This window comes from Carcharodon carcharias, chromosome 16 (genome assembly GCF_017639515.1).
Source record: "Carcharodon carcharias isolate sCarCar2 chromosome 16, sCarCar2.pri, whole genome shotgun sequence".
Classification (NCBI taxonomy): domain Eukaryota; kingdom Metazoa; phylum Chordata; class Chondrichthyes; order Lamniformes; family Lamnidae; genus Carcharodon; species Carcharodon carcharias.
Window position 1 is genome coordinate 44,464,297 of NC_054482.1, and position 23,776 is coordinate 44,488,072.

Sequence of the window (23,776 nt, forward strand, 5' to 3'; positions counted from 1 at the left end):
AACCCTGTGGGCTGCTGGTCAGTGAAAGGGTGGGCTGCCTCCTTCCTGGGCCAGTTGTGCCAACCTGAGGCACCCAACCACAGTTTTGCCTCCCTGTGTCCACCCTCCCTCCTGCCCTGTCCAACATCCTTGCTACCCCCACTTGTCAGGGCTTGCCAGCTTGTCCCTGGCCTGATCCTGGACTTGCCTGGGTTTCAGGGCATCCATGGTCCTTCTTCCTCCCCAGCCGCCTTGATTTACCTGGACTTCAGTGTCTACTATCAGTAAAATGATCCCTTTTAGGACCATTTTAGAGTCTACACCCACATTGAGGAGCTCAAGGCAGCAGTGGCCACTGATCCTGGTGTGGGTGGAGATCCTGGACTCTGATTGGCTGGCAGGTGTAAGAGGCGGGGCTTCCTCCTAGAGATGGAGGAAAGTCCGACCTCACTAATTGAAGGAATGTAGCCCAAAAAATTAAAACCAGCTAAGTGAAGGCTGGCTGGCCCCTGACCTTTACACTGGAATGTGGGGCGCCTGTCCTGAGCATATAATCCAGTCCCTAGGAACATATAAGCATTGGCATCCCAAATTTGCTGATGTCAATGCCTGTCATTGCTGCTTTTTCTGCCCTTCAGTGGCAATATCTTGTGCTTGCATAGTGAGGATTTTACCTGGACTTCAATGTATGCATGAAAAAAAAATGAGAAAGGAAGTAAAGGAGGAGAGACTAAAAAGAAGCTTGTAAAGAAATAGGAGTGAAGGAAAAGCAAAATAAATAAAAAGGGGGTGATTGAAAGACAGAAATAAATGAAAGATGAGCAGGAAAGAAGGAAAAACAAGCAATGGAGGAGCAGGAATACTGAAGTGGAGGATAACTGCAAGAAGAGAGGGTGAAACATAAGTGGGTGTTCTCTAGTATTTAAAAAAACTATAGTCTGACTACATATATGTATTGAAGCACAATTCTTAATAGGATAATGAAAGTATAACCATTTGAAACATGTAAGATCCTGAGGGGCCTTGACAGGGTGGATGTGGAAAGGTTGCTTTCTTTTGTGGGGAAGCTAGAACTAGGGGTCAATGTTTAAGGAGTCGCCCTTTTAAGACAGATGAGAACTTTTCTCTCTAGAAGTTTGAGTGTCTTTGGAACTCTCTCCCTCAAAAGGGGGTGGAAGCAGAGTCTTTGAATATTTTTAAGGCAGAGTTAGATCGATTCTCAATAAGCAAAGGGGTGAAACGTTATCGGGGGTAGGCGGGAATGTGGAGTTGAGGTTACAATCAGATCAGCCATGATCTTATTGAATGGTGAAAAAGGTTCAAATGGCCTACTCCTGCTCCTAATTCGTATATTTTTATGTTAATGTATGACATTATGATTCTCTAGCAGCATTTCCATGTTTTAATATTAATTCAGGACTCTTTTGACTTTCCGAAGCTCTACAAATGAAATAGCGATGTCAAGAAAACATTCAAAACACAAGCGAGAGAAGACTAAGTCTCCATCGAAGAAAACAAAGCCTCAACAGCGCGGCCATAATGTGAGGACAGTATGCTTTTTCTTTCAAAGTACCTATTTTTTGGAACCTCCAGTGCTTACCACTGACTGCCACATACCACCAATGAGGAACATCCAAAAAGTTTGTTTTCTAAAAATGTTGATTCTGTACACATGCATGTTTGCTTTTTGGGTGGGTGGAGGGAGGTGATTGTGGGAAACTTGCCTTCTGAAGTCCTGTGCTTAGTATATTGTATCAACTTACATCAGCTTTTAGGGGTTACATGAATTAAGAACTCTGATATTACAGATATTATTAAATGTTCTTAACTCTGCATTGATTTGTGTATGCTTAACAATACAGGTGTCAGCAGATACTGTGTTGCCATCAGGCCTGACCCATGTTTTATGTCTAATACTGTAAATGCAAATATATTTATCCACGAGTGAGTAGTCTTCACTGTATATTTATTGCAGATCCTTTAATGTCTAATCTTCATTCCAAAGATTCACATATAAGTTGGCACAAATAATTTTTTAATTGAGCCAAGAAATATTACAGAAACAATACAGGCTGGGGGTAAATTATCTGGTTTTAGTGTGTGCACATGAAAATTGTCATGGATGAAAAATGAATTGATTTTGAAATATATCGGCAGTTGTTAATGTCGGCAAACAAACCGCCTTAACAAAGGTGACAAAGAAAATTTGTTTCTGCCAGAACTTTTAACACCATAGTGATTATTTGGTCCAAGTGCTGAAATTTCAAATCAAGCCATGCCTGAAAATAGATTATTGTATTCACAGTGTGAAGATTCTGTAGACTAGATAATAGGTATAAATATGAATCTCTGTTGAGAGTGGCTGTTTGAATTATAGTGCCATTAGTGATTTGAGGAATCTGGATGACAGTTAGTACTGAATACGTGTCACAAAGATAGTATTCACTAAATGGTGAGTGTATGTCACAATTGCAGTTTCCATGGAATGGGGTGACTTGTTTACTTGGGATTAAATCTGTGTCAATTACAGAGATTAATGAAAGAACTTGCAGACTGTGATGTGACACTAAAGGTGAACACAAGTACAGCACAGAAGTGCTTAGAATATGTAAGAAATACAAATTAGACTGGAGAGGAGGCAGTGTACCTCAAGGACACCTAACAGGTAAAGGAAGTAGAACCTAGGGTACAGAATAATCACCCCCAGTGAACTACTGTGGCTGAGTACTGGCACCAAACGGTAGCAGTGGACTTCTCCTGAAGGACATATCTGCCAGACTGGGCCTGCAGCAGCTGGTGAGAGAACCAACAAGAGGGAAAACTTAATAGACCGCCCTCATCATTCTACCTATCACAGATGCGTCTGGACCACAGATCTGGTCTGGCATATCATTCACAGCTAAGTGATCAACCCAACAACCAATGAGGAGTGCCTAGGAACATGCCAGGAGCAGCACCAGGTATACTTGAAAAAACGAGTTGCCAACCTGGTGAAGTTACAACACAGGGCTTGCATGCTGCTTTTGCTGTTTAGCTTGCATGTACTATACAGAGCTAAGTGATCCCACAGCCATCAGATCTGATCAAAGCTCTGCAGTCCTGCTACTTTCAGTTGTGAATAATGGTGGACAATTTGGACAATTAAACAGCTCACTAGAGGAGATGGCTCCACAAATATTCCCATCCTCAATGATGGGAGAGGCCAGCCCAATGCAAAAGATAAGGCTGAAGCATTTGCTACCATCTTCAGCAAGAAGTGTTGAGTGGATGATCCATCTTAACATCCTCCTGAGGTCTCCATCACAATTTGATTCACCCCATGTGATATCAAGAAATGGCTGAAGGCACTGGATACTGCAAACGAGCCCTGACACATTTCGGCAGTAGTACTGAAGACTTGTGCTCCACAGCTAACTGTTGCCCTTAGCCAAGTTGTTCCAGTACAAATACATCTCCCCGCCAATGTGGAAAATTGCCTGGGTATGTCTGTTCCACAAAAAGCAGGACAAATCCAATCCAGCCAGTTACAGCCCCATCAATCTACTCTTGATCATCATCCAAGTGATGGAAGGTGTCGTTGACACTACTTTCGAATGACACTTGCTCATCAACACCCTGTGAAATTGAAGTCACTGGGAATCAGGATAGTGTATCCTAGGCCCAATCAATTTCAGCTTTTTTATCAATGACCTTCCCTCCATCCTAAGGTCAGAAGTGGGGATGTTCGTTGATGATTGCACAATGTTCACAATGTTTACAACTCCTCAGATTCTGAAGCAGTCCCAGCCCATATGCAACAAGATTTGGACAAAATTCAGGCTTGGGCTGATGTGTGGCCAGGCCATGACCATCTCCACGAAGAGGCAATCTCGCCACCTCCCCATGACATTCAATGGCATTACCATCACTGAATCGGGGAGGTGGTAGCATAGTGGTAATGTCACTGGATTCGTAATCCAGAGGCACTGGCTAATGTTCTGGGGATGTAGTTTCAAATCCCGCCATGGCAGCTGATGGAATTTAAATTCAATTAATAAATTTATTATTAAATAAAGCTAGTTTCAGCAATGGTGACTATGACACTATCATTAATCGTCATAGAAGACTCATCTGGTTCACTGATATCCTCAGGGAAGGAAATCTGCTGTCCTGTTGTGGGTCTGGAGTCACATATAAGTCAATGTGGTTGACTCTTAACTATCCTCTGAAATGTTCAGTTCAAGGGCAATTAGGCATGGGCAACAAATGCAGGTTTTGCCAGTGATGCCCACAAGCCAGGAAAGAATAAGGAAAAAAATCAAAACCGTCAACATCCTTGGAGTTACCATTGACCAGAAACTGAACTAGACTAGCCATATAAATACTGTGGCTACAAGAGCAGGTAAAAGGCTGGGAATTCTGCAGTGATTAGCTCACCAACTGACGCCCCATCTATAACGCACAAGTCAGGTGTGCGATGGAATACTGTCCACTTGCCTGGATCAGTGCAGCTCCAGTAATACTCAAGAAACTAGACATTATCCAGAGCAAAACAGCCCATTTGATTAGCACCCCATCCACCACTTTAAACATACAGTCCCTCCACCACTGGCACATTGTGGTAGCAGTGTGCACCATATATAAGATGCAAAGCAGCAAATTGCCAAGCTTCCTTTGACAGCAAACCTGTGACCTTTACCAACCTGAGGAGCAAAGGCAGCAGATGCATTGGAACACAACACCTGCTGGTTCCCCTCCAAGCCACACACCATCCTGACTTGGAAGTAGATTGCCGATCCTTCACTGTCACCTTGCCAAAATCCTGGAACTCCCTCGCTAACATCACTGTTGATGTACCTGCATCTTGCCATCCCATAAAAGAATTTTTAAAAACTGTCCTAAATGTTACTATGTGAAATGTGTGGTGCAAAATGAGCAGGAAAACTCTTAAGAGTTTGCTGTAAACCATCAGTCAAATCAAACATACAGTTAAAAGAAAAAAAAAATCAGATGCAAGCCAAAAGATAATATCAGTGGATAATTTTAACTTAGAGTCTGAAGTAGTAAACAGAATCCTTGACTCAGATAGCATGCTTGAATGGAAGGAGCAGAACCTTTGATGATAGTGGGAATAACAAGATCAAATTTAATTTGAACTGAAAAGAACAAATACTGTAAACCAAAAGTCAGATACGTTGCTTCAAAAGAGCATCTTCAAGTGAATGAAGGAAGAGTTTAGTGTATCTTCGGAAACAAAATCTCACATGCAGATAAATAGAATATCTCTAAATATATATTAATGAGCATCTAGGATAATAAACAAGACTAAATGAAGTAAAGTAAAAAGAGAATGCTACAAAGCCTGAAGGAAGAATGCAGAAGCTTTTTAAAAAAAAAATGATCAGGAAGACAAAGAGGGAACAAAAAATAAGTTTAGGTGTAAATGCTAGGTGCAGCAGCAAGAAGATTATCAAAGAAGAAAATTCGATCCTTTAAGGATGAAAACTGCTTTGAAGCTAAAAAGGAGCAAACCTAATTGACACAATTAATTTTTTGAAGTATTTACTAGAAAAGACATTACATGTCGTGTATCCTTTATCCAAAATCTTTGGGGCTGATTACATTTTGGATTTCAGATAATTTTGATTTTCGGATACCACACGTATATACCACACATTATATTAGCCTAAGCCTAGGCTAGCTATAGCCTAAAGTAAATAAAATGGCTATAAAAGTAAGATGTATCACTGAATAATAAATAAAGGGTACCTGAAAAAGTTTCTTTATGACGTTTACCACAAAAATTGCAAGGTAACTAGTGCTGACAAACAACAAGGCTTGCCACTGCTGAAGATCGATGAGGTTCAAAAAAAGTGAGTTTTTTGGATGTGTTAGGCTTTTGGAAGTGCGGATAAAAGGATACTCGACCTGTAGTAACATTGCAGTAGATTGTTTGGTGGGGGGGGTAATAAATTTTTAAGTTATTACTCATTAGTTTAGAAACAAACCAACATGATAACTGTTTTCAAAATGGTGACAAAATAAACCCTGTTAACTATAGCTCTATTAGTCTGACAAGTAACTATTTATCATTAAGGACTAAAATTAAATAAAGCCAATTACACAGGTATGAGAGGGGAGTTGGATCAGGTAGATTATGAAGTTAAATTAAAAGATATGTCAAGGTATTGAAAGGTATGAAAAGCAATGGCAAACTTTCAGAAAGATTTCATAGTTCTTAACGAATCTCCACTTGAAGTAAAAACTCCACAATACAAGAAATTCATCTTTTGACTAACGAAGGATAGAATTGGATTAAAAAAGATACACACAAATATTGCCTTGAAGAATAGTAAGTCTGAGGATTGGGAGAGTTTTAGATACCAGCAAATGATGACCAAAAATTGACGAGGGAGAAAGCAGAATGAGAGAAAACTAGCCAGAAATATAAAAAGATTGTAACAGCTTGTAAAAAGGAAGAGAGTCACAAAATTAAATGTGGGTCCTTTAGAGTTTTTGACAGGAGAAATTATATTAGGGAGTAAAGAAATTGCAGACATTGAACAAATATTTTGTCTGTCTTCATAGTTGAAGACACAAACTTAAGCTGAACTAATGCCAAGGATCTAAAGATAGTAACTTATTTCATATTAGAAAAAGAAAAAGCACTGGAGAAATTAATGGGACTAAAAGCTGATAAATTCCTTGAAGCTAATGGCCAACATCCTAAGGTTCTAAAAGAGGTAATAAAAATAGAAAATGCTGGTAAAACTCAGCAGGTCTGGCAGCATCTGTGGAGAGAGAAACAGAGTTAATGGGCAGAATCTTTGAGTCAGTGAGCGGGGGCAGGCCCCGCTCGCCGACGCGTAAAATGACGCGCGGTGACATCGGGCGTGCATCACAATGTCACCACGTGTCATTCTGATCCTCAGTTTGGCGGGTGTGCAGTGGACTCCTGTGCCCAATCCCGCCCAGCACCCCCAATGGGGAGAAAATTCTCCCCAGTATTTCAAGTCCATATGACTTCTTCAGAGCTAAGGAGAAGTAGAAATGTGATGTGGTGGATTTTATACTGTTCAGGAGGAGGTGGAACAAGATAGAAGGTCAGGGATAGGTGGAAACTAAGGAGAGATTGACAAAGCTGTCATGGACACAAGACAAAGGGAGTTTTAATGGTAATGGTAAGGAGTAAAGAAGGTACTGATAGTGGCATAAAGGTAAGATAGCAGATGGTTTTGATTGCAGAACAAGGGTCGGTGCTTTGTGAAAGCACAATATAGAAACAAGTGACAGATGGCCCTGTAGAGGGAGGCGGTTTTGGGGAGAAAGGATAAAAAAATGAACAAATAAACCAAGAAAAAAAAATTGCATTATAGAAGGGTCACGATGGAGGAGAGAGTTCATGGTCTGAAGTTGTTTAACTCAATGTTATGTCCGGAAGGCTGTAAAGTGCCTAATTGAAAGTGAGGTACTGTTTCTCCTGTTTGCATTGGGCTTCATTGGAACATTGCAGCAGGCCAAGAATGGATATTTGGGCAAGAGGGTGAGTTGAAATGGCAAGCGACTGGAAGTTCTGGGTCTTGCTTGCGGACTGAGCGAAGGTGTTCCGTAAAACGGTCACTCAGTCTGCGCTAAGTCTCCCCAGTGTAGAGGAGATCGCATTGGGAGCAGCAAGTGCAGTAGATCAAATTGAAGGAGGTGCAAGTGAATCGCTGCTTCACCTGAAAGGAGTGTTGGGGCCTTGGACAGTGAGGAGGAAGGAGGTAAAGGGGCAGGTGTTGCACCTCCTGCGATTGCATGGGAAGGGGATGAGGAGTGGACCATGGTGTCACCAAGGGAACGATCCCTATGGAATGCTAATGGGGGAGGGGGGCTGGTGAGGGAAAGGTGTGTTTGGTGGTGGCATCATGCTGGAATTGGCAGAAAAAGGGTAGTTGCAGAGACATTGGTCTTCCAAAATTTCCCAAAACAGTTCCAAAATTTGGAACAGTTCGAGTAGATTGGAAGGTAGCAAATGTAACACCGCTAATTAAGAAAAGAAGAAGAGGAAAAACGGAACTACAGGCCAGTTAACCTGACATCAGTCGTCAGGAAAATGCTGAATTCCATTATTAAGAAAGTGTTAACAGGGCTCTCAGAAAATCATATAATTAGGCAAAGCCAACATAGTTTTATGGCAGAGAAATTGTACCTGGCAAATCCATTAGAATATTTTGAGGATATAACTAGCAGGGTAGAGAAAGGGGAACTAGTAGATGTAATATATTTGGATTTTCAAAAGACATTAAGTAAGGTGCCACATGAAAGGCTGTTGCTTGAGATCAGGTTGAGGGTAATATATTAGCATGAATAGAGGATTGGTTAAAGGACAGAAAACAGACTAGGGGTAACTGTCATTTTTAGGTTGGCAGACTGTTGCTAGTAGCGTACCGCAGAGGTCAGTGCTGGACCCTCAGCAATTTACAATCTATATCAATGATTTGGATGAAGGGACCAAGTGTAACATATCCAAGTTTGCTGACAGTATAAAGCTAGGTGGGAAAATAAGCTGTGAGGAGGACACAAATGGCCTGCAAAAGAAGACAGATAAGTTAAGTCACAAGGTGGCAGTTGGAGTATAGTATAATTTGGGGGAATGTGAGTTTGTTCACATTGGTAAGAAGACTATAAAAACAGAATTTTTTAAAATGGTGAGAAACTATTAAATGTTGGTGTTCAGAAAAAATTGTGTGTTCTTTTGCAAGAAACACAGTAAGTTATAGTGCAGGTGTAGCAAGCAGTTAGGAAGACAAATGGTATGTTGACTTTCATTAAGGTGTTGGAGTACAAGAGTAAGGATGTCTTGCTGCAATTGTACAAAGCTTTGCTGAGGCCATAACCTTGAGTACTGTGCGGAGTTTTAGTCTTTGTGCTGGAGGAAGGACATACTTCCCTTAGAGGGTGGCAACAAAATTGATACCTAGGATGAGAGGGCTGTCCTGTGAGGACAGATTAAGAAGAATGGGGATTTACTTCCTGAAGTTCAGAAAAATGAGGGATGATATAAATGAATCATTTATGTTTGAGAGGGCTTGACAGGATAGATGCTGAGAAGTTTTTTTTCCCTGGCTGGAGAGTCTAGAACTAGGGGGCATAGCTGCAGTATAAGGGGTTAGTCATTTCAGATTGAGCGGAGGAGAAATTCTTTACTCAGGAAACTTTGGGATTCTTTACCCCAGAAGCCTATGGATGCTCAGTTGTTGAATATACTTAAGGCTGAGATGAGATCAAAAGACTCTTGGACTCTAAAGGAATCATGGATTATGGGGATCGGGGATGAAGGTTGAGATGATGTCAAGGATCAGCCAAGATATTATTAAATGGCGGAGCATAATCGATGGGCTGTATGGCCTACTCCTCCTCATCCTTGTGTTTCTTATGACTAATTTAAGGATTACCCTAGTAAATGGTAACTGTTTCCGAGGTGAAGATCTTGTCTGTATTTATCAGCCTATAAGTCCTTTCAGGCAGCCTGAAGTGACGAACAAGTTACAAAGCCTGCTCAACAGCAGTATTTATTGTACCTGCTTTAGTATTGAAAATGATCTGACTGCGGCCTTGTCTCCCTAGCTGATTAAGGTGAAAATCTTCCACCTCACATAGCTTGCCTATAGCCAGGAATATTGTCCACAAAAGTAGTTATAAGAAAGCTTAAAAACATAAAGCCCAGGATCCTCTTTGGAACATCGACAGCAAATGCTGAATGAGAGTGGTATAGAAGGTGGAAAGATTACCTGCAGAGGGCTACTTCAGTGAATCATCTCCGTGAGAAAGAGAGAGGGGATGGAGATCTGAACACACATTCCAAAACTCATAGTACTTGAACAAATTTAGTTTTAAATTCTGACGTTGTCAAAATTCTACAAGAAATTGACCCAACATGATACATCGGCCACTTCGTTACGTTCCACAGACATGCCTCTTAACAACAGTGGGGACTGTATCAACAGAAAATACAATTTTCAAATTTGTGTATTGGGAGGAGCAGATTACACCAACAGCATATGAGTGCTGATACCAATTGTTAATGTTTTATGTTCTTGATGCATCATGATATTTGCATGGACTTATGAATGAAACATCACTACAATTTAATGGAGATGTTCCAGGTCCTAATTCATATTAAGAATTTCCATCCCAGCACAGTGATAACAAAGTTTACTCATTCAAACTGAAGAATGGAGCTTTGAATATAGTTGGAAATTTATTATGCTAATGTTGTCACTGCTGTCATGATAATTTCATTTCAAACTCATCAGTGTTGCAAATAAGTGTGGGAAATTTTGTTTTGATACTGTACAGTCCATACTTTCTGCAGTAATAAGTTGTCATTTTAGAGGTAATTGATTGTGTACTAAGTTGAACACTTTATACTTTGAACCCTTCTTTTCCCATTTCGCTGTTCAGGTGGAAGGCGGCAAGAAGGAACAACACCAGTGCTGTTTTGATTGGAAAGTGTTTTCTTCAAATAATCGGGTTTTCCATCAGTTCCCCATTTAGCAGTCAGATCAAGAAATAGAATCCATGATGATAGACTAGTTTGGTGGTCAGTTAAGCCTGAAATCTATAATCAGATATTTCTGGCTGTAATGTTTCCTGATATACTGTTAGTTATTAGGTCCTTTCAATCTTGAAATAATTCACATTTATTGCACACAGTAAGGGTTGTGAACCTTTAGAGTTGCCTACCCCAGAGACCTGTGAATAAATACTCAGACATCGAGGGCTGGATTTTCAATTGTCCATGAGAGCAAAGCCGGGTGTAGGCGTGCATTGAAAATTGCGATCTGGGATTGTGGACTGGTTGCTGATGCCTCTGGTACGCGATGTGATTTTCAAGTGGCAGGTGATGTGGCGCCGGCAACCCACAAGCCTCCAATTAAAAACTTGTTGAGCTCGCTGTGGAGCTCAAGAACAGTATTTGGAGCAGCAGTTTGAGATTTTCAGTTGGGGGGCATGGGGTAAAAAGAGAGCCTGGGACACGTCAGGATGCAGCTGTCAGGAACACAGCATGAGTTTTAATGGGTTATTGTTCAACAGTTCTGAGAAACAGGAGATTTAAACTCAGATGCTCAAGCAGTGGTACCGAGTTATCATCACTGGTGCTCAGTGGCTTGTATTTCTCAACATTGAGAGGTTGGGCTCTTCAGAGGGACAAGAGGCTGCTGACATCACTTGGACTTCAGAGGTGGGCAGAGGAAGTCCTGGTAAATCAACAAGTGGCAGGAAAGGGAATTGAGATGCAAGCAGGCTATTCTGACATTGGACAGAGTAGCAAGGAGGAGCTTCAGCAGATGCATCCTTCTGGTCAGGAGGAGGACACGGGAGCACAGCAAGCGGAAGTAGGTGGCACACAAAACATTGGATATACCACCCAAGAGTCAGCTTTCTACAAATAGTCATAGAGCTATACAGCACAGAAACAGGCCCTTCGGCCCATTGTGATAACACAACAACACCAGTGCTGTAGGAGACTGTGTCCACACAGGCAGCTGGGCACAGACGTTTATGCTCTGGACCACAATGACTGGATATCACATGGGACCCCATGGCAATTCCCTTACTGCAGCTGTCAAGGTCACCATGCACCTGAATCATTCTAAGGATCTGCAGCAGATTTGTGTGGCAGCTTTCAGTTGGCAGCTCATCATGCCATCAGTGCCATATTCCAGAAGGTGGGAGACTGCATCCACTTTGAGTCAAATAGGCCAGTGCAGGCACTGAGCACGTAGGGGTTTGCCTCCATTGATGGATTCTTTCAAGTTCAGGGGACTATAGATTGTGCCCACATAACCATTAATGCACAGACAAACCAGCCAGCCAGATTTCTAAACAGAAGAGACTTCAACTCAATGTCTGTGATCACAAGAAGCCCATCTCTGCAGGTCCGTGCTTGGTTCCCGGGCAGCTGTCATGGTGACTTTATCCTTCGAGAGTACCAGGTGCTGAACAACTTCATGCCAACGTTCAGACTCTGTGGGTGGCTGCTGTATGATAAGGCTGAAGAGGTGTCTCCTGACACCTTTCTAGTACCTGGCCACGTATGTAAAGAGGCACTACTGCCAAAACCATCTACTAACATGTATGTGCATTGAACAGGCCATCAGCATCTTGAAGATGCGTTTCCTGACCAGTAGGAGCAGGCCTGGGTGTCTCATATCATGATTGTCTACTGCATACTGCACAACATGACTAGACCAAGATGGTCTGGAGCTAGTTGAAGAGGAGGACCTGGAATGACATTCTTTCTCAGGGGAGGATGGGGAAGAGGAACAAGAGGAGGATGAAGGGAGTATCCCAGAGGCGCCCAGTGCCCAGGCATTGGGGGAAGATTGCTGAGGCTGTCTGGCATGGCCACAAGGAACACACTGATTCAGCAATGTTTCACTCGGGCTCCTACCCCTTATGAGAGATCGCTCTATAACTCACCATCTGTCAGAGAGAGAAATTATCCGGTAAACACACACATCTGAATAATCACATTGAATGAAAATGGATCTACACGGCCAACAGTCTCCCCCAGCACATACCATGGCACTGCAAGAAACCATGCCCCGTCCACCCCTCAGCCCTTCACTTTGCCCTTTTGATATCAAGCAATGACCAAGTCTGGTCATTGGCCTAATCAATGACATAATAAAGGCTAACTCGGTGAACATAAAAACCCAACAAACCTTCACCCAGTTGACCCATAAAGTGTAGGTACATATATGGTGCATTGCGTTCCCTTCTGTGCCTACTGGGTGCTCCCTCTATGTCTGAGGATGATGTGGAGGCAGCTTGTTCTCCAGTCTCTGTTCGTGGTTGAGATGCCTGTGGCCTCCGTCCTCAACATGAAGGTGCCTCGGGGGCTCCTCCACAATATTGCATGGAGAGCCTCTGCCACGGGGCTTTGCCATATAGATTGTTCCTCAGTCAGAGGGACAGTAGAGGCAAGGTTTGTCACCTGTACCCCTGTTGCCTGTGCCCCTGAGGGGTGGCAGTCTCTTTGGCCGCTTCAGCCCTTTCATAGTTTACTTGCATGCTGGGAGGCTATTAGTCGGGATGCAGCTGGCATCCATTCCATGCATTTCTGCACCATTACTGGCACCGAGTGGGTCAGTGCTATAGAGTGTCACTCTGTCTGTGCTTTTCAGCATGCTGCTCCGGCATTCACAGTGATGCTGCACATGGCCCTCCAAGAGGATGGCCAATCAGTGGAGGAGCCCATGTGCTCAAAACTGAGACATTACGGAGCATATGTGTTTCATGGATTTCTCCATTGTCTGTCTATGGCTCTGCAATGTCTCAGGGATCCCTGACACATCTGCCTCTAATGTTCCTGAAATACTCTCGTCGTGTGTGAGGCCCAGCTTCACCACCCAGCAGAGCATGACTGTGGTCTGTCCTCTAGAGGGACCGCTCAAAGCTGACTCTGCTTCACCCTCCTCCTGCACACTCCTGAGGTGTGGCTCACCCAGTGCTCTCCACTCCAAGCTAGATTGAGATTCAAACCAGGTGAGTGTCTGCGTTCGTGGAAGATGTGGAGGAATGATGTGATTGTGCTGCCTCGAGAACATCTCACCCCAGCGAGGAGGTCGGTAATGACTGAGCTGTGTTACAGACAGGAGAGGGTTAGTTCAAGCAGCACTGTTTTCCTCTTATCACTTGTCCATAAACAGAAGACGTTTTGAATTAGTTTGGTTTAAAGAATAAGCAGTGGCGTGTTTTTTCCCCATCCCTTCGATTTTTGTGTGATCCAATTTTACTAATAATCCACAGCAAACTTAAGTTAGGATTAACTGGGAAAGTTAGTTTATTTTGCCCATTCAAAATCCATGAACCAGTGTCTGCAATGTCCCACTCCGAATTCACACAGTAAAGGGGGGGATAGAGAAAAGGAGATTTAGTGCAAGGACCACAGAAAACCTGAATATTGATTCATGTGAGGTCCAGGGTTCCAAACTCAGAGTCCAATGAGGAATTCTTTCACCTAGATGTTTCGAGTTCTGCGGCTGGAGACCGGTGTTGTCAGATCAGCCTTTCAGGTGGTGTTGATGTCACAAGATGAGGTAGGCATGCAGAGATTGGGTTAGTTCTGTAGGTGATGGTATGGAATCTTCCAGCACAATCAGGTTAGATTGGCCAGTTGTCCTGTCTGGACAGAGACGGCTTCTTTGTGGCTTGCCAGATGGATAATAAAACAGCAAGCTGGATGTGCAGCTCAGAAAAGTAATGAACTATTAAATAGGCCAGAAGCTGCAGTCAGGGAGGGGGTGGGAATGGTAGTGAGAGAATGGCTGTGAGAGAGAGGGAGTGCCTGCGAGGGTGGGGGAGAGAGGGAGGGGAGCAGCTGTGAGGGTGGGGGAGACAGTGGGGAGTAGCAGCTGAGAGAGAGGGGGTAGCTGCTGCGAGGGTGGGGGAGAGAAGGGTGGGGGAAAGGCTGCAAGGGTGGGGGAGAGAAGGGGGAGTGGCAAGGGTTGGGGGGAGAGAAGGGAGGAGCGGCTGCGAGGGTGGGGGAGAGAAGGGGGGAGCGGCTGCGAAGGTGGGGGAGAGAAGGGGGGAGCGATTGCGAGGGTGGGGGAGAGAAGGGGGGAGCGGTTGCGAGGGTGGGGGAGAGAAGGGGGGAGCGGTTGCGAGGGTGGGGGAGAGAAGGGGGGAGCGGCTGCGAGGGTGGGGGAGAGAAGGGGGGAGCGGCTGCGAGGGTGGGGGAGAGATGGGGGGAGCGGCTGCGAGCGTGGGGGAGAGATGGGAGGAGCGGCTGCGACGGTGGGGGAAGGGGAGGGGGGGAGCGGCTGCGACGGTGGGGGAAGGGGAGTGGGGGAGCGGCTGCGACGGTGGGGGAGTGGTTGCGAGGGGGGAGCGGCTGTGAGGGTGGGGGAGAGAGGGAGGAGTGACTGCGAGGGTGGGAGAGGTTGCAAGAGGGGAGCGGCTGTGGGGAGGGGTTTTGGGGGGGAGATGGACTGCGACGGGGGATAGGGGCTGCGAGAAGGAGGGAGAGGGGCTGCGAGGAAGATGGAGGGGAAGGGGGTGGGGCTCTGAGGGAAAAGAGGGGGAGAGCGGCTGCAAGGTGGGGGAGAGAGGAGGAAGCGGCTGCGAGGAGGTGAAGGGGAAGAGGGAGGAGGGTCTGCGAGGGGAAAGAGGGGCTGCTTGGGAGGGAGGGGGGAAGCGGCTGCGAGAGAGGGGAAGAGGGGAGAGGGGCTGCAAGGTGGGGGGAAGGGAGAGGCTGTGGGGGGGAAAGAGAGAGAGTGGCCATGCATGACGTAAGAAAGGCTACAAGGGGGTGTGATGATAAAGAGGCTGTGCGACAGGGGAAGAGGGGGCCTGTGCAGGTGTGGGCATAAGAGAGGGGACTCGGGGCGGGGAGTGTGGGGTGGGAAGATAGTGGCTGTGAGCGGGGGAGAGAAAGGCCATGAGGGGAGAAGTGAGGCCATGAGGGGCAGAGAGAAGTTGCGCAGTGGGGAGAGAGAGCACCTGCGTGGGGATGCGCATGGTCACACTGCTGGGAGAGGGAGAGAGCTGCTGTGATGGGGGAGAGGGAGGCTGCACAGGCTGAGAAGAGGGTAGCTGTGCAGTGGTGGGGAGAGGCCGGCTGTGTGGCAGATAAGAGAGGCTGCATGGCGGGGTAAGAGAGGGTCTACGCAGAGTGGGATGTGGGAGGCTGCATGGGGGGGTGGGTAAGAGAAGCTGTGTGGTAAAAGAGGGGCTGCGTGGGGGCAAGAGTGGCTGTGCAGGGCGGGAAGAGAGTGGCTGCGCAGCAGGGGTAAAGAGAGAGGCTGTATGGGAGGTGGGTGGTAAGAGAGTGACGACCTGAGGGTGGGGGAGAGATGCTTCGCAGGACAGCATGAGAGAGGAGCTATGTTTGGGGGAGTAAGAGAGAGCAAGGCTGTGTACAGCAGGCAGAGAGAAAGGCTTCCTGAGGATGGGGGGAGAGAGACCGCAAGGGTGGGGTGAGGGAGACTGCATGGGGGTGGGGGAAGAGAGACCCTCCAAGAGAGAAATAGAAGCTACAATCAATCTGTGGTTAGGAGGAATTGAGTTCAACCAGGTAGGAAGGTAAATGCTAAAGGACGAAGGAGGGTTTGTTTAGCTTCTTTTGACTTTTTGTCTTTCCAGCTGTGTTTTGATGGTTTTTCCCACAACCCGCAGGAAATTCCAGTTTTGTGTGCACAGGTCATGAGTACATGAGTAGCATCGAACCGGCAAAGCTGAAATCAGGCTTATTGCTACCTAGTCAAAAGTTATGATCAGTCTTTGGAGACTAACACACGCGCCCTGAAATTCCACTAAGACAAATGTGTTCTCCTGAAATCCTCCATTCTGCTGCTTTAGCAGAGACTTCTACACATGTCAGGTACCTCATGGAGTGGCCATGGTCCATATCTGGACCAAATAGTCCCACTTAACCTTTTCTCTCAACTTGTTTTGAAAATGTAGTATTTGCTCATTTCCCCATTGATACAATGTACAATTCTAAACAGAATAATGACATGGATTCCTAGGCTTTATTTCCAGTTACGCTAATTTTTTTAACTAACCAAAGAATAGCTGTTCTGTAGAATCGGAGTCTTCCATTTTTGCTTTGACAAGGCAGACAGTTAACACAAATATCTGAAAGAAACTAGTAATTGTGGGTTAATGAGAAACTGGGGAGTAGCCAACAACTTTTCCACATTAACTCATCTCAAAAAAACAGTTTTAAACCTGTCAACAAAGGAATACTCAGCTAATTGGGAGCCAGGAAAACTTGAAGTCAATGACGTAATGAATTCCTTACAAATGATTGTGTGGAGTTTAGCTTAAGTCTGCATAAGTCCAGGAGCTACTGTATGGAATCAAATGTAGCAGATGCTATTTTAATGAACACTGTTAATTGGATAATTTAATGCCAATTTTATTTCATACAAAAGATTTATATATTTATGTGCTATCACTTCTCAAAGTGTTTTGCATACTGTGAATCACTTGAGCTCCAATGATTGTGTTAAAGACAAACATGTGACCATTTTGCACTTACAAAGATCCCAAACAGCATTCAACAATTTGCATTTTTATAGTGCTTTTTCTGACTGGAGGATTTTTCCTTCTGGACAGAGGGCAGAGCACATCTCTCCTCCTGGAGACAGCGTGCCGTCAAAGCCTCAAATGAGGTATCAGAAAAGCATGGGATTGTTCAGGGACACCTGCCCTGGCTAGCTTCTGAGCACTCTGCTACTCCATCCAGGCAATGGCAAGTCCAGTCAAGACTATCTTTTTTTCTTATAAAATCACCCTCCTTAATGAGGCCTGGCCTCCAGGCTGTTCCTGGCCTTACATTTGAGGCCAAACTCTCCTCTGGGTCAATTAGGGCCTTTGCATTTGAAAATCATTTGCACCACTGAGGCTGATGCAGTGCAGATTTGGGATCCAGACCTGAGTATATTCAAGTCCTAGATTGATAGATTTTTGAACATTAATTAAATCCAGGGATGTGGGGATGATGCGGGAATTAGCTGAGGTAGAAGTCGTATTGAATAGCGGAGCAGGTTCAAAGGGCCAAATGGCCTACTTCTATTTTTTATTTTTTGTTCTCTTGTATACAATATTTGTGATTTTTTTTTTACATGAACCATTAGGAAGAAAAAATCAAGACTGAGCTGTTGTCACATTGTAGTGGAGGAAGCCAGTTACCACAGCGATCTTCCTTACCTCCTCGTATAAGGAAAAAAAGAAAACTGGTAAGTTTTCAACGCAAGTATCATTAATAGTCAACGTAGTCACACTATAGGACAGCCTACTAAGCCACTGTGTAAGCCTTTTAACTTGCCATTTAGTTATATGCATTTGACTTTATTTTCATGACACGCATGAAATATGCTTTAACAGTTCCAAGAAGTAGAACACAAAAAAGTATGATTAATAGTTCAAATAGCTTCATTTATTCTAAGTTGATTTAAATAAAATTCCCATTTAAAACTTTTGTTTAGATGTAGTGAATAACTTTGGTGAATGCTGTTTCTTTTGCTACATATCCTTCTTGATCATTTGAAGTTGGTATTCTATTAGACAGCATAAAATAATTGGGTTGGAGTGTGTTAAAGAGTTCAACAGAGTCAAGAGATCCAGATAATGCCAAAAAAGTACAAGTGAAACACAAGGAATATTTGAACATCATTCGAGCAATAATAGTATGTAACGCATTCTACAAAGCTGTAGGTTCATATAATGATCTGGATGTTGCAATCAGTGGCAAAGGAACAACACTCACAATTCTTTTTTATATTTGCTCACAGGATATTAGCATTGCTGGTAGGGTCAGCATTTGTTGCTCACCACTAATTGCCCTTGAGAAGGTGGTATTGAGCTGTCTTTTTAATCACTGCAGTCCATTTGGTGTAGATACACCTACAGTGCTACTAGGTTAGGACATTCCAAGATTTTGACTCGGGAATAGTGAAGGAGCAATAAAGTGGTTCCAAGTCAGATGGTGTGTGTCTTGGAGGGAAAATTACAGCTGACAGTGTTCGCATGCATCTAATGCCTTTGTCCTTCCAGGTGGAAGATATTGCTGGTTTGGAGTTTGCTGTTGAAGTTGCTTTGGCAAGTTGCTGCAGTGCATCTTGAAAATGGTACACACTGCTGCCAATGCTAGTGGTGGAGGAGGAAGTGAATGTTTTTTGAGGTGGTGGATGAGTTACAGATCAAGCAAGTTGCTGTCTTAGATGATTTTGAGCTCTTTGACAGTTGTTGGGATTCCACTCATCCAGGCAAGTGGAGACTATTCCATCACACTCCTGACTTGTGCCATGTAGAACGTGGACAGGCTTTGAAGAGTTATGAAGTGAGTTACGCATTGCAGAATTCCCAACTTCCAACCTACTCTTATAGCCACAATATTTAAAGGCAGAATTTTACGCTGGTGGGATTTTATGGTCCTGCCAAAGTCAATGGGCTTTTCAGTGGTTCACTGCATTTTATGATCCTGTCCCCACTACAACTGGGCAGTAAAATTCCTCCCTATGTCTCGATCCAGTTAAGATTCTGGTTATGGGAACTTTCAGGCTTTTGATGGTGGGTAATTCAGCAGTGGTAATGCCATTGAATGCCAAGGGCAGATTTTTTTCCTATTGTTTCCTGGGAAGCGAGCATTCCTGGCACGGCCAGTGTTTGATGCTCTTGCGAAGGTGTAGATGAGCTGCCTTCTTAAACCATTGCAAACCGCCTGGTGTCCAGTGCTGATTAAGCGGGCTTCTTTGTCCTGGATTGTGTTGAGCTTCTTCGTTGTTGTTGGAGCTGCATTCATCCAGTGGAGAGTATTCCATCACACTAATGACTTGTGCCTTGCAGATGTGGGACAGACTTTGCGGAGACAGGAGGTGAGTTACTTGCCACAGAATTCCCCACCTCTGACCTTCTCTTGTAGCCACAGTATTTATATAGCTAATCCAGTTAAGTTTCTGGTCAATGGTGACCCCCAGGATGTTGATAGTGAGGGATTCTGCAAGTGTAATATCAAGAGTAGATGGCTAGAGTATCCTTCATTGGAGATGGTCATTGCCTGGCACTTGTGTGGCACGAATGTTCTCATAAATTGTTTATTTTTGCCCTGGTGTTATGTTTCCATGACTTTTTGAAGATGAACTAAGGTTATTTCCAAAATTTGTGACGTGAACTTGAAGGTATGTTGGATTTGTGATCTAGAGCTGAAAGTGCATTGGATTCCAGCTATAACACTGAGTTTATAATAACAGTGAATTACTTTTTATATGTATTAGTAAGATATAAAATTTTTGAATTTTTGATTTCATATTGTTTTATATTTTGTTTCTTCACTAGATCCGTCAGGAGGTAGATGCTCCCACAACACTCAAACTCTCCATGGAAGAACAGGCTGAATCTTCCTGGCCTAGGTTAGTGTTGGGAGACATTTCTACATTTAAAAGAAGAATTAGGTAATGCGCTAACTACAAGTTTTAAGTCCTGTATATTCATTAATTCGATACTTTAAAATCAGGACCACAGTAGATTCATCAGTATATAATGCACATACAGGAGATTCATTTGGATGGGAAAAAAAGTGGTTTGAACTAAATGCGCCCAGCTATGTGTAAATTATGGTTATTTGTACTAATTCAGGGTATGCTAAAATTTCCCACTTTCGTATAAAATAGTGGATCTCCTGTGGAATTACTATGAAAAATTGGAAGATGGAATGAGGTAGACTTGGAAATAGATTGGCTTAGTAAGGGAGTAATTTCAGAGGGAAGTAAGAATATGAAAAGTATCAATAGGTAGACTACATCAGGCTTCTTCTATGAAAATGGATCTGCTGTGGTGTTGGTTTAATTTGGTGCCTCTTTTGATTCTTTGGGCGCAATTTTGCCCCCGGCAGGCAGGCCGGGAGCAGTCTCGAAGCTGACTGTCTCCTGAGATCGGGCCCTGATGTGATTTCACACTGGCTGGGAATTAATGGGGGTGGGAGGAGGGCGAGTGCTGAAGTTCGCGCACGCGAGCAGATGCACACAGTAAAAACTCTGAGGCACAGAGCTGCCTCAGGGACACGTAAGACCAAAAGATGTAGGAGCAGAAGTAGGCAATTCGGCCCATCAAGTCTGCTGTGCCATTCAATGAGATCATGGCTGATCTGATAATCCTCAACTCCACTTTCCTGCCTTTTCCCCATAACCTTTGGTTCCATTACTGATTTAAATATCTGTCTATCTCAGCCTTTAATAAATGTAATGACCCAGCCTCTAAAGCCTCCTGCAGGAAAGAATTCTAGAGATTCACAACACTCTGAGAGAAGAAATTCCTCCTTATCTCTGTCTTAAATGGGCGACTCCTTACATTGAGATTGTGCCCTCTGGTCCTAGACTCTCCCAAAAGGGGAAACAATCTCTCAGCATCTACCCTGTCAAGCACCCTACGAATCTTATATCTTTCAATAAGGTTGCCTCTCATTCTTCTAAACTCTAATGAACACAGGCCCAACCTCTCCTCATAAGAAAATCCCTCCATACCCAGGATTAACCTAGTGAACCTCCTCTGGACTGCCTCCAATGCCAGTATATCTTCCCTTCGATAAGGGGACCAAAACTATTCACGGTATTCTAGGTGTGGAGTAACTGGTGCCTTGTATAGTTTTAGCAAGACCTTCCTGATTTTTATACTCCATTGCCTTTCAAGTGAAGGCCAACATTTCATTTGCCTTCCCTATTACTTACTGAACTTGTAAATTAGCTTTGTGGGATTCATGCATGAGGACTCCCAAATCCCTCTGTGCTGTAGCTTTCTGCCTCTTTCTAAATTTAAATAATATTCAGCTTCTCTATTCTTCCTGCCAAAATGCATAACCTCACATTTTCCCACATATTTCATCTGCCAAGTTTTTGCCCACTCACTTAGACTGTCTAGATCCCTCGGTAGACTCTTTGTGTCATCATCACCACTTGCCTTCCCACCAATTTTTGTGTCATCTGCAAAGTTGGCGATAGTACATTCACTTCCGTCATCTAATTCATTAATATATATTGTAAGTAATTGTGGCCCAGCACTGCTCCCTGTGGCACTTCACTAGTTACAGTTTGCAATCCTGAAAATGCCCCCCTTATCCCAACTTTGTCTTCTATTAATTAGCCAATCCTCTGTTCATGCTAATATATTACCCCCAACACCTTGGGGCTCTTACCTTAATAAGTAGCCTTAAGTGTGATACCTTATCTAATGCCTTTTGGAAATCCAAATATATTACATCTACTGGTTTCCCTTTATCCTGCTTGTCACCTCCTCAAAGAATTCTAATAAATTTGTCAGGCATGATTTCCCCTTAATGAAGCCGTGCTGACTTTGCTTGATTATGTTATTCATTTCTAAATGCTCTGCTATTACATCCTTTATAATAGACTCTAACATTTTCCCATTGACGGATGTTAAGCTAACTGGCCAAAGTTACGTGTTTTTTGTCTCCCCTTTTTGAATAAGGGTGTTACATTGGCAGTTTTCCAATCCTCTGGGACTTTTCCAGAATCTAAGGATTGTTGGAAGATTACTATCAGTGCATCCACTATTTGTGTAGCTACTTCCTTTAATATCCTAGGATAACCCATCAGGTCCAGGGGATTTATTGGCCTTCAGCCCCATTAGTTTCCCTAGTACATTTTCTCTCATGATAGTTATTGTATTTATTTCCTCCACCCCTTTTGTCCCTTGATTATTTAATATTTTTGGAATGCTATTGGTGTCTTCTACTGTGAAGACTGATGCAAAGTATTTATTCAACTCCTCTGCCGTTTCCTGGCTCCCCATTATTATTTCCCCAGCCTCATTCTTTAAGGGGCCTTTGTTCACTTTGGCGCCTCTCTTCCTTTTTATATATTTAAAGAAGCTCTTGCTGTCCGTTTTTATATTACTTGCTAGTTTATTTTCCCCCTCTTTATTATTTTTTTGGTCATCTTTTGTTGGTTTTTAAAACTTTCCCAATCCTCTGGCTTTCCACTAATCTTTGCCACATTGTATGTATTTTCTTTCAATTTGATATTATCCTTAACTTCCTTGGTTAACCATGGTTGGTTTATCTCCTTCCTAGAATCCTCCTCCTTCACTGGGATATATCTTTGTTGTGAGTCATGAACTATTTTCTTAAATGTCTGCCATTGTTCATCAACTGTCTTTTCTGCCAAACTCCTCTCCTTGTCCACTTCAGCCAACTCTGCCCCCATTCCTTTGTAATTACCCTTATTTAAGTTTAGTACAGTTGTTTCTGGCCCATGTTTCTCACTCTCAAACTGAATGCTAAATTCTACCATGTTGCGGTCACTGTTTCCTAGGGAACCTTTCACTTTGAGATCGTTTTATTAAGCCTGCCTCATTACACATTACCAGATCCAAAAGAGCCTGAGATCCTGGTTGGATCCACAACATATTGTTCCAGGAAACTATCCCGAATACACTCTGAATTCTTGCTCTTGGTTACCTCTGCCAATTTGATTTTCCCAATCTACATGAAGATTAAAGCCACCCATACTGCCTTTTTTACATGCCCTCATTATTTCCTGATTTATTCTCTGTCCTACAGTATAGCCAACATTAGGGGGCCTATAGGCTACTCCAACCAATGTCTTCTTCCCCTTGTTATTTCTTACTTCCACCCATTTGGATTCTACATTTTCCGACCCAAGATCATTTCTCGCTTTCGTACTTATTCCATCTCTTACTAACAAGGCTTTCCTTCCTGCCTGTCCTTTTTAAAAGTCACATACCCTGAATATTTAGTTCCCAGCTTTGATCCCCTTGTAACCACGTCTCCTTAATGGCTATAAGATCGTACCCATGAACTTCTATGTACTGTTAATTCATTTATTTTGTTCCGAATACTACATGCATTTATGTAAAGACCCATTAATTTTGCCTTTTTACTATTTTTTCCTCCTTTGACCCTATTAGCTGCTTTTTTTTAATTTTGTAACTCTGTCCCTTCTTGCCGCACTGGGTATCATTACCTAGATAGCTGCTCTGCAATGCTGCCATACCCTTTTCCTTTGTTCGCCAGAAGCTTTCCCACTTCTAATTAGTTTAAAGCCTTCTCTACAGCCCTAGTTATTCGATTCGCCTGGACACTGATCCCAGCATGGTTCAAGTGAAGCCTGTCCAACTGAAACAGCTCCCTTCTACCCCAGTACTGGTGCCAGTGCCCCATGAATTGAAAACTATTCCTTCCACACCAAAAACAAAAATACCTGGAAAAACTCAGCAGGTCTGGCAGCATCGGTGGATAGGAGCACAGTTGACGTTTAGAGTCCTCATGACCCTTCAACAGAACTAA

At 43.5% G+C, this 23,776-nt stretch overlaps 1 protein-coding gene across 4 annotated transcripts in view; it reads left to right on the top strand.

Moving 5' to 3' along the window:
* swt1 (SWT1 RNA endoribonuclease homolog) overlaps positions 1–23,776 on the top strand; it is a 158,464-nt gene that overhangs the window by 12,266 nt on the left and 122,422 nt on the right. For 2 of the 4 annotated variants that reach the window (XM_041208722.1, XM_041208725.1), the window contains exons 2-4: positions 1,418–1,520; positions 17,592–17,693; positions 19,792–19,907. In XM_041208722.1, the coding sequence (XP_041064656.1) occupies positions 1,437–1,520; positions 17,592–17,693; positions 19,792–19,907 (302 nt within the window). In that variant the 5' untranslated portion in view covers positions 1,418–1,436. Of the gene's footprint in view, positions 1–1,396; positions 1,521–17,591; positions 17,694–19,791; positions 19,908–23,776 lie in introns of all 4 variants that reach the window. The other 2 variants (XM_041208723.1, XM_041208724.1) reach the window with 2 other exon arrangements.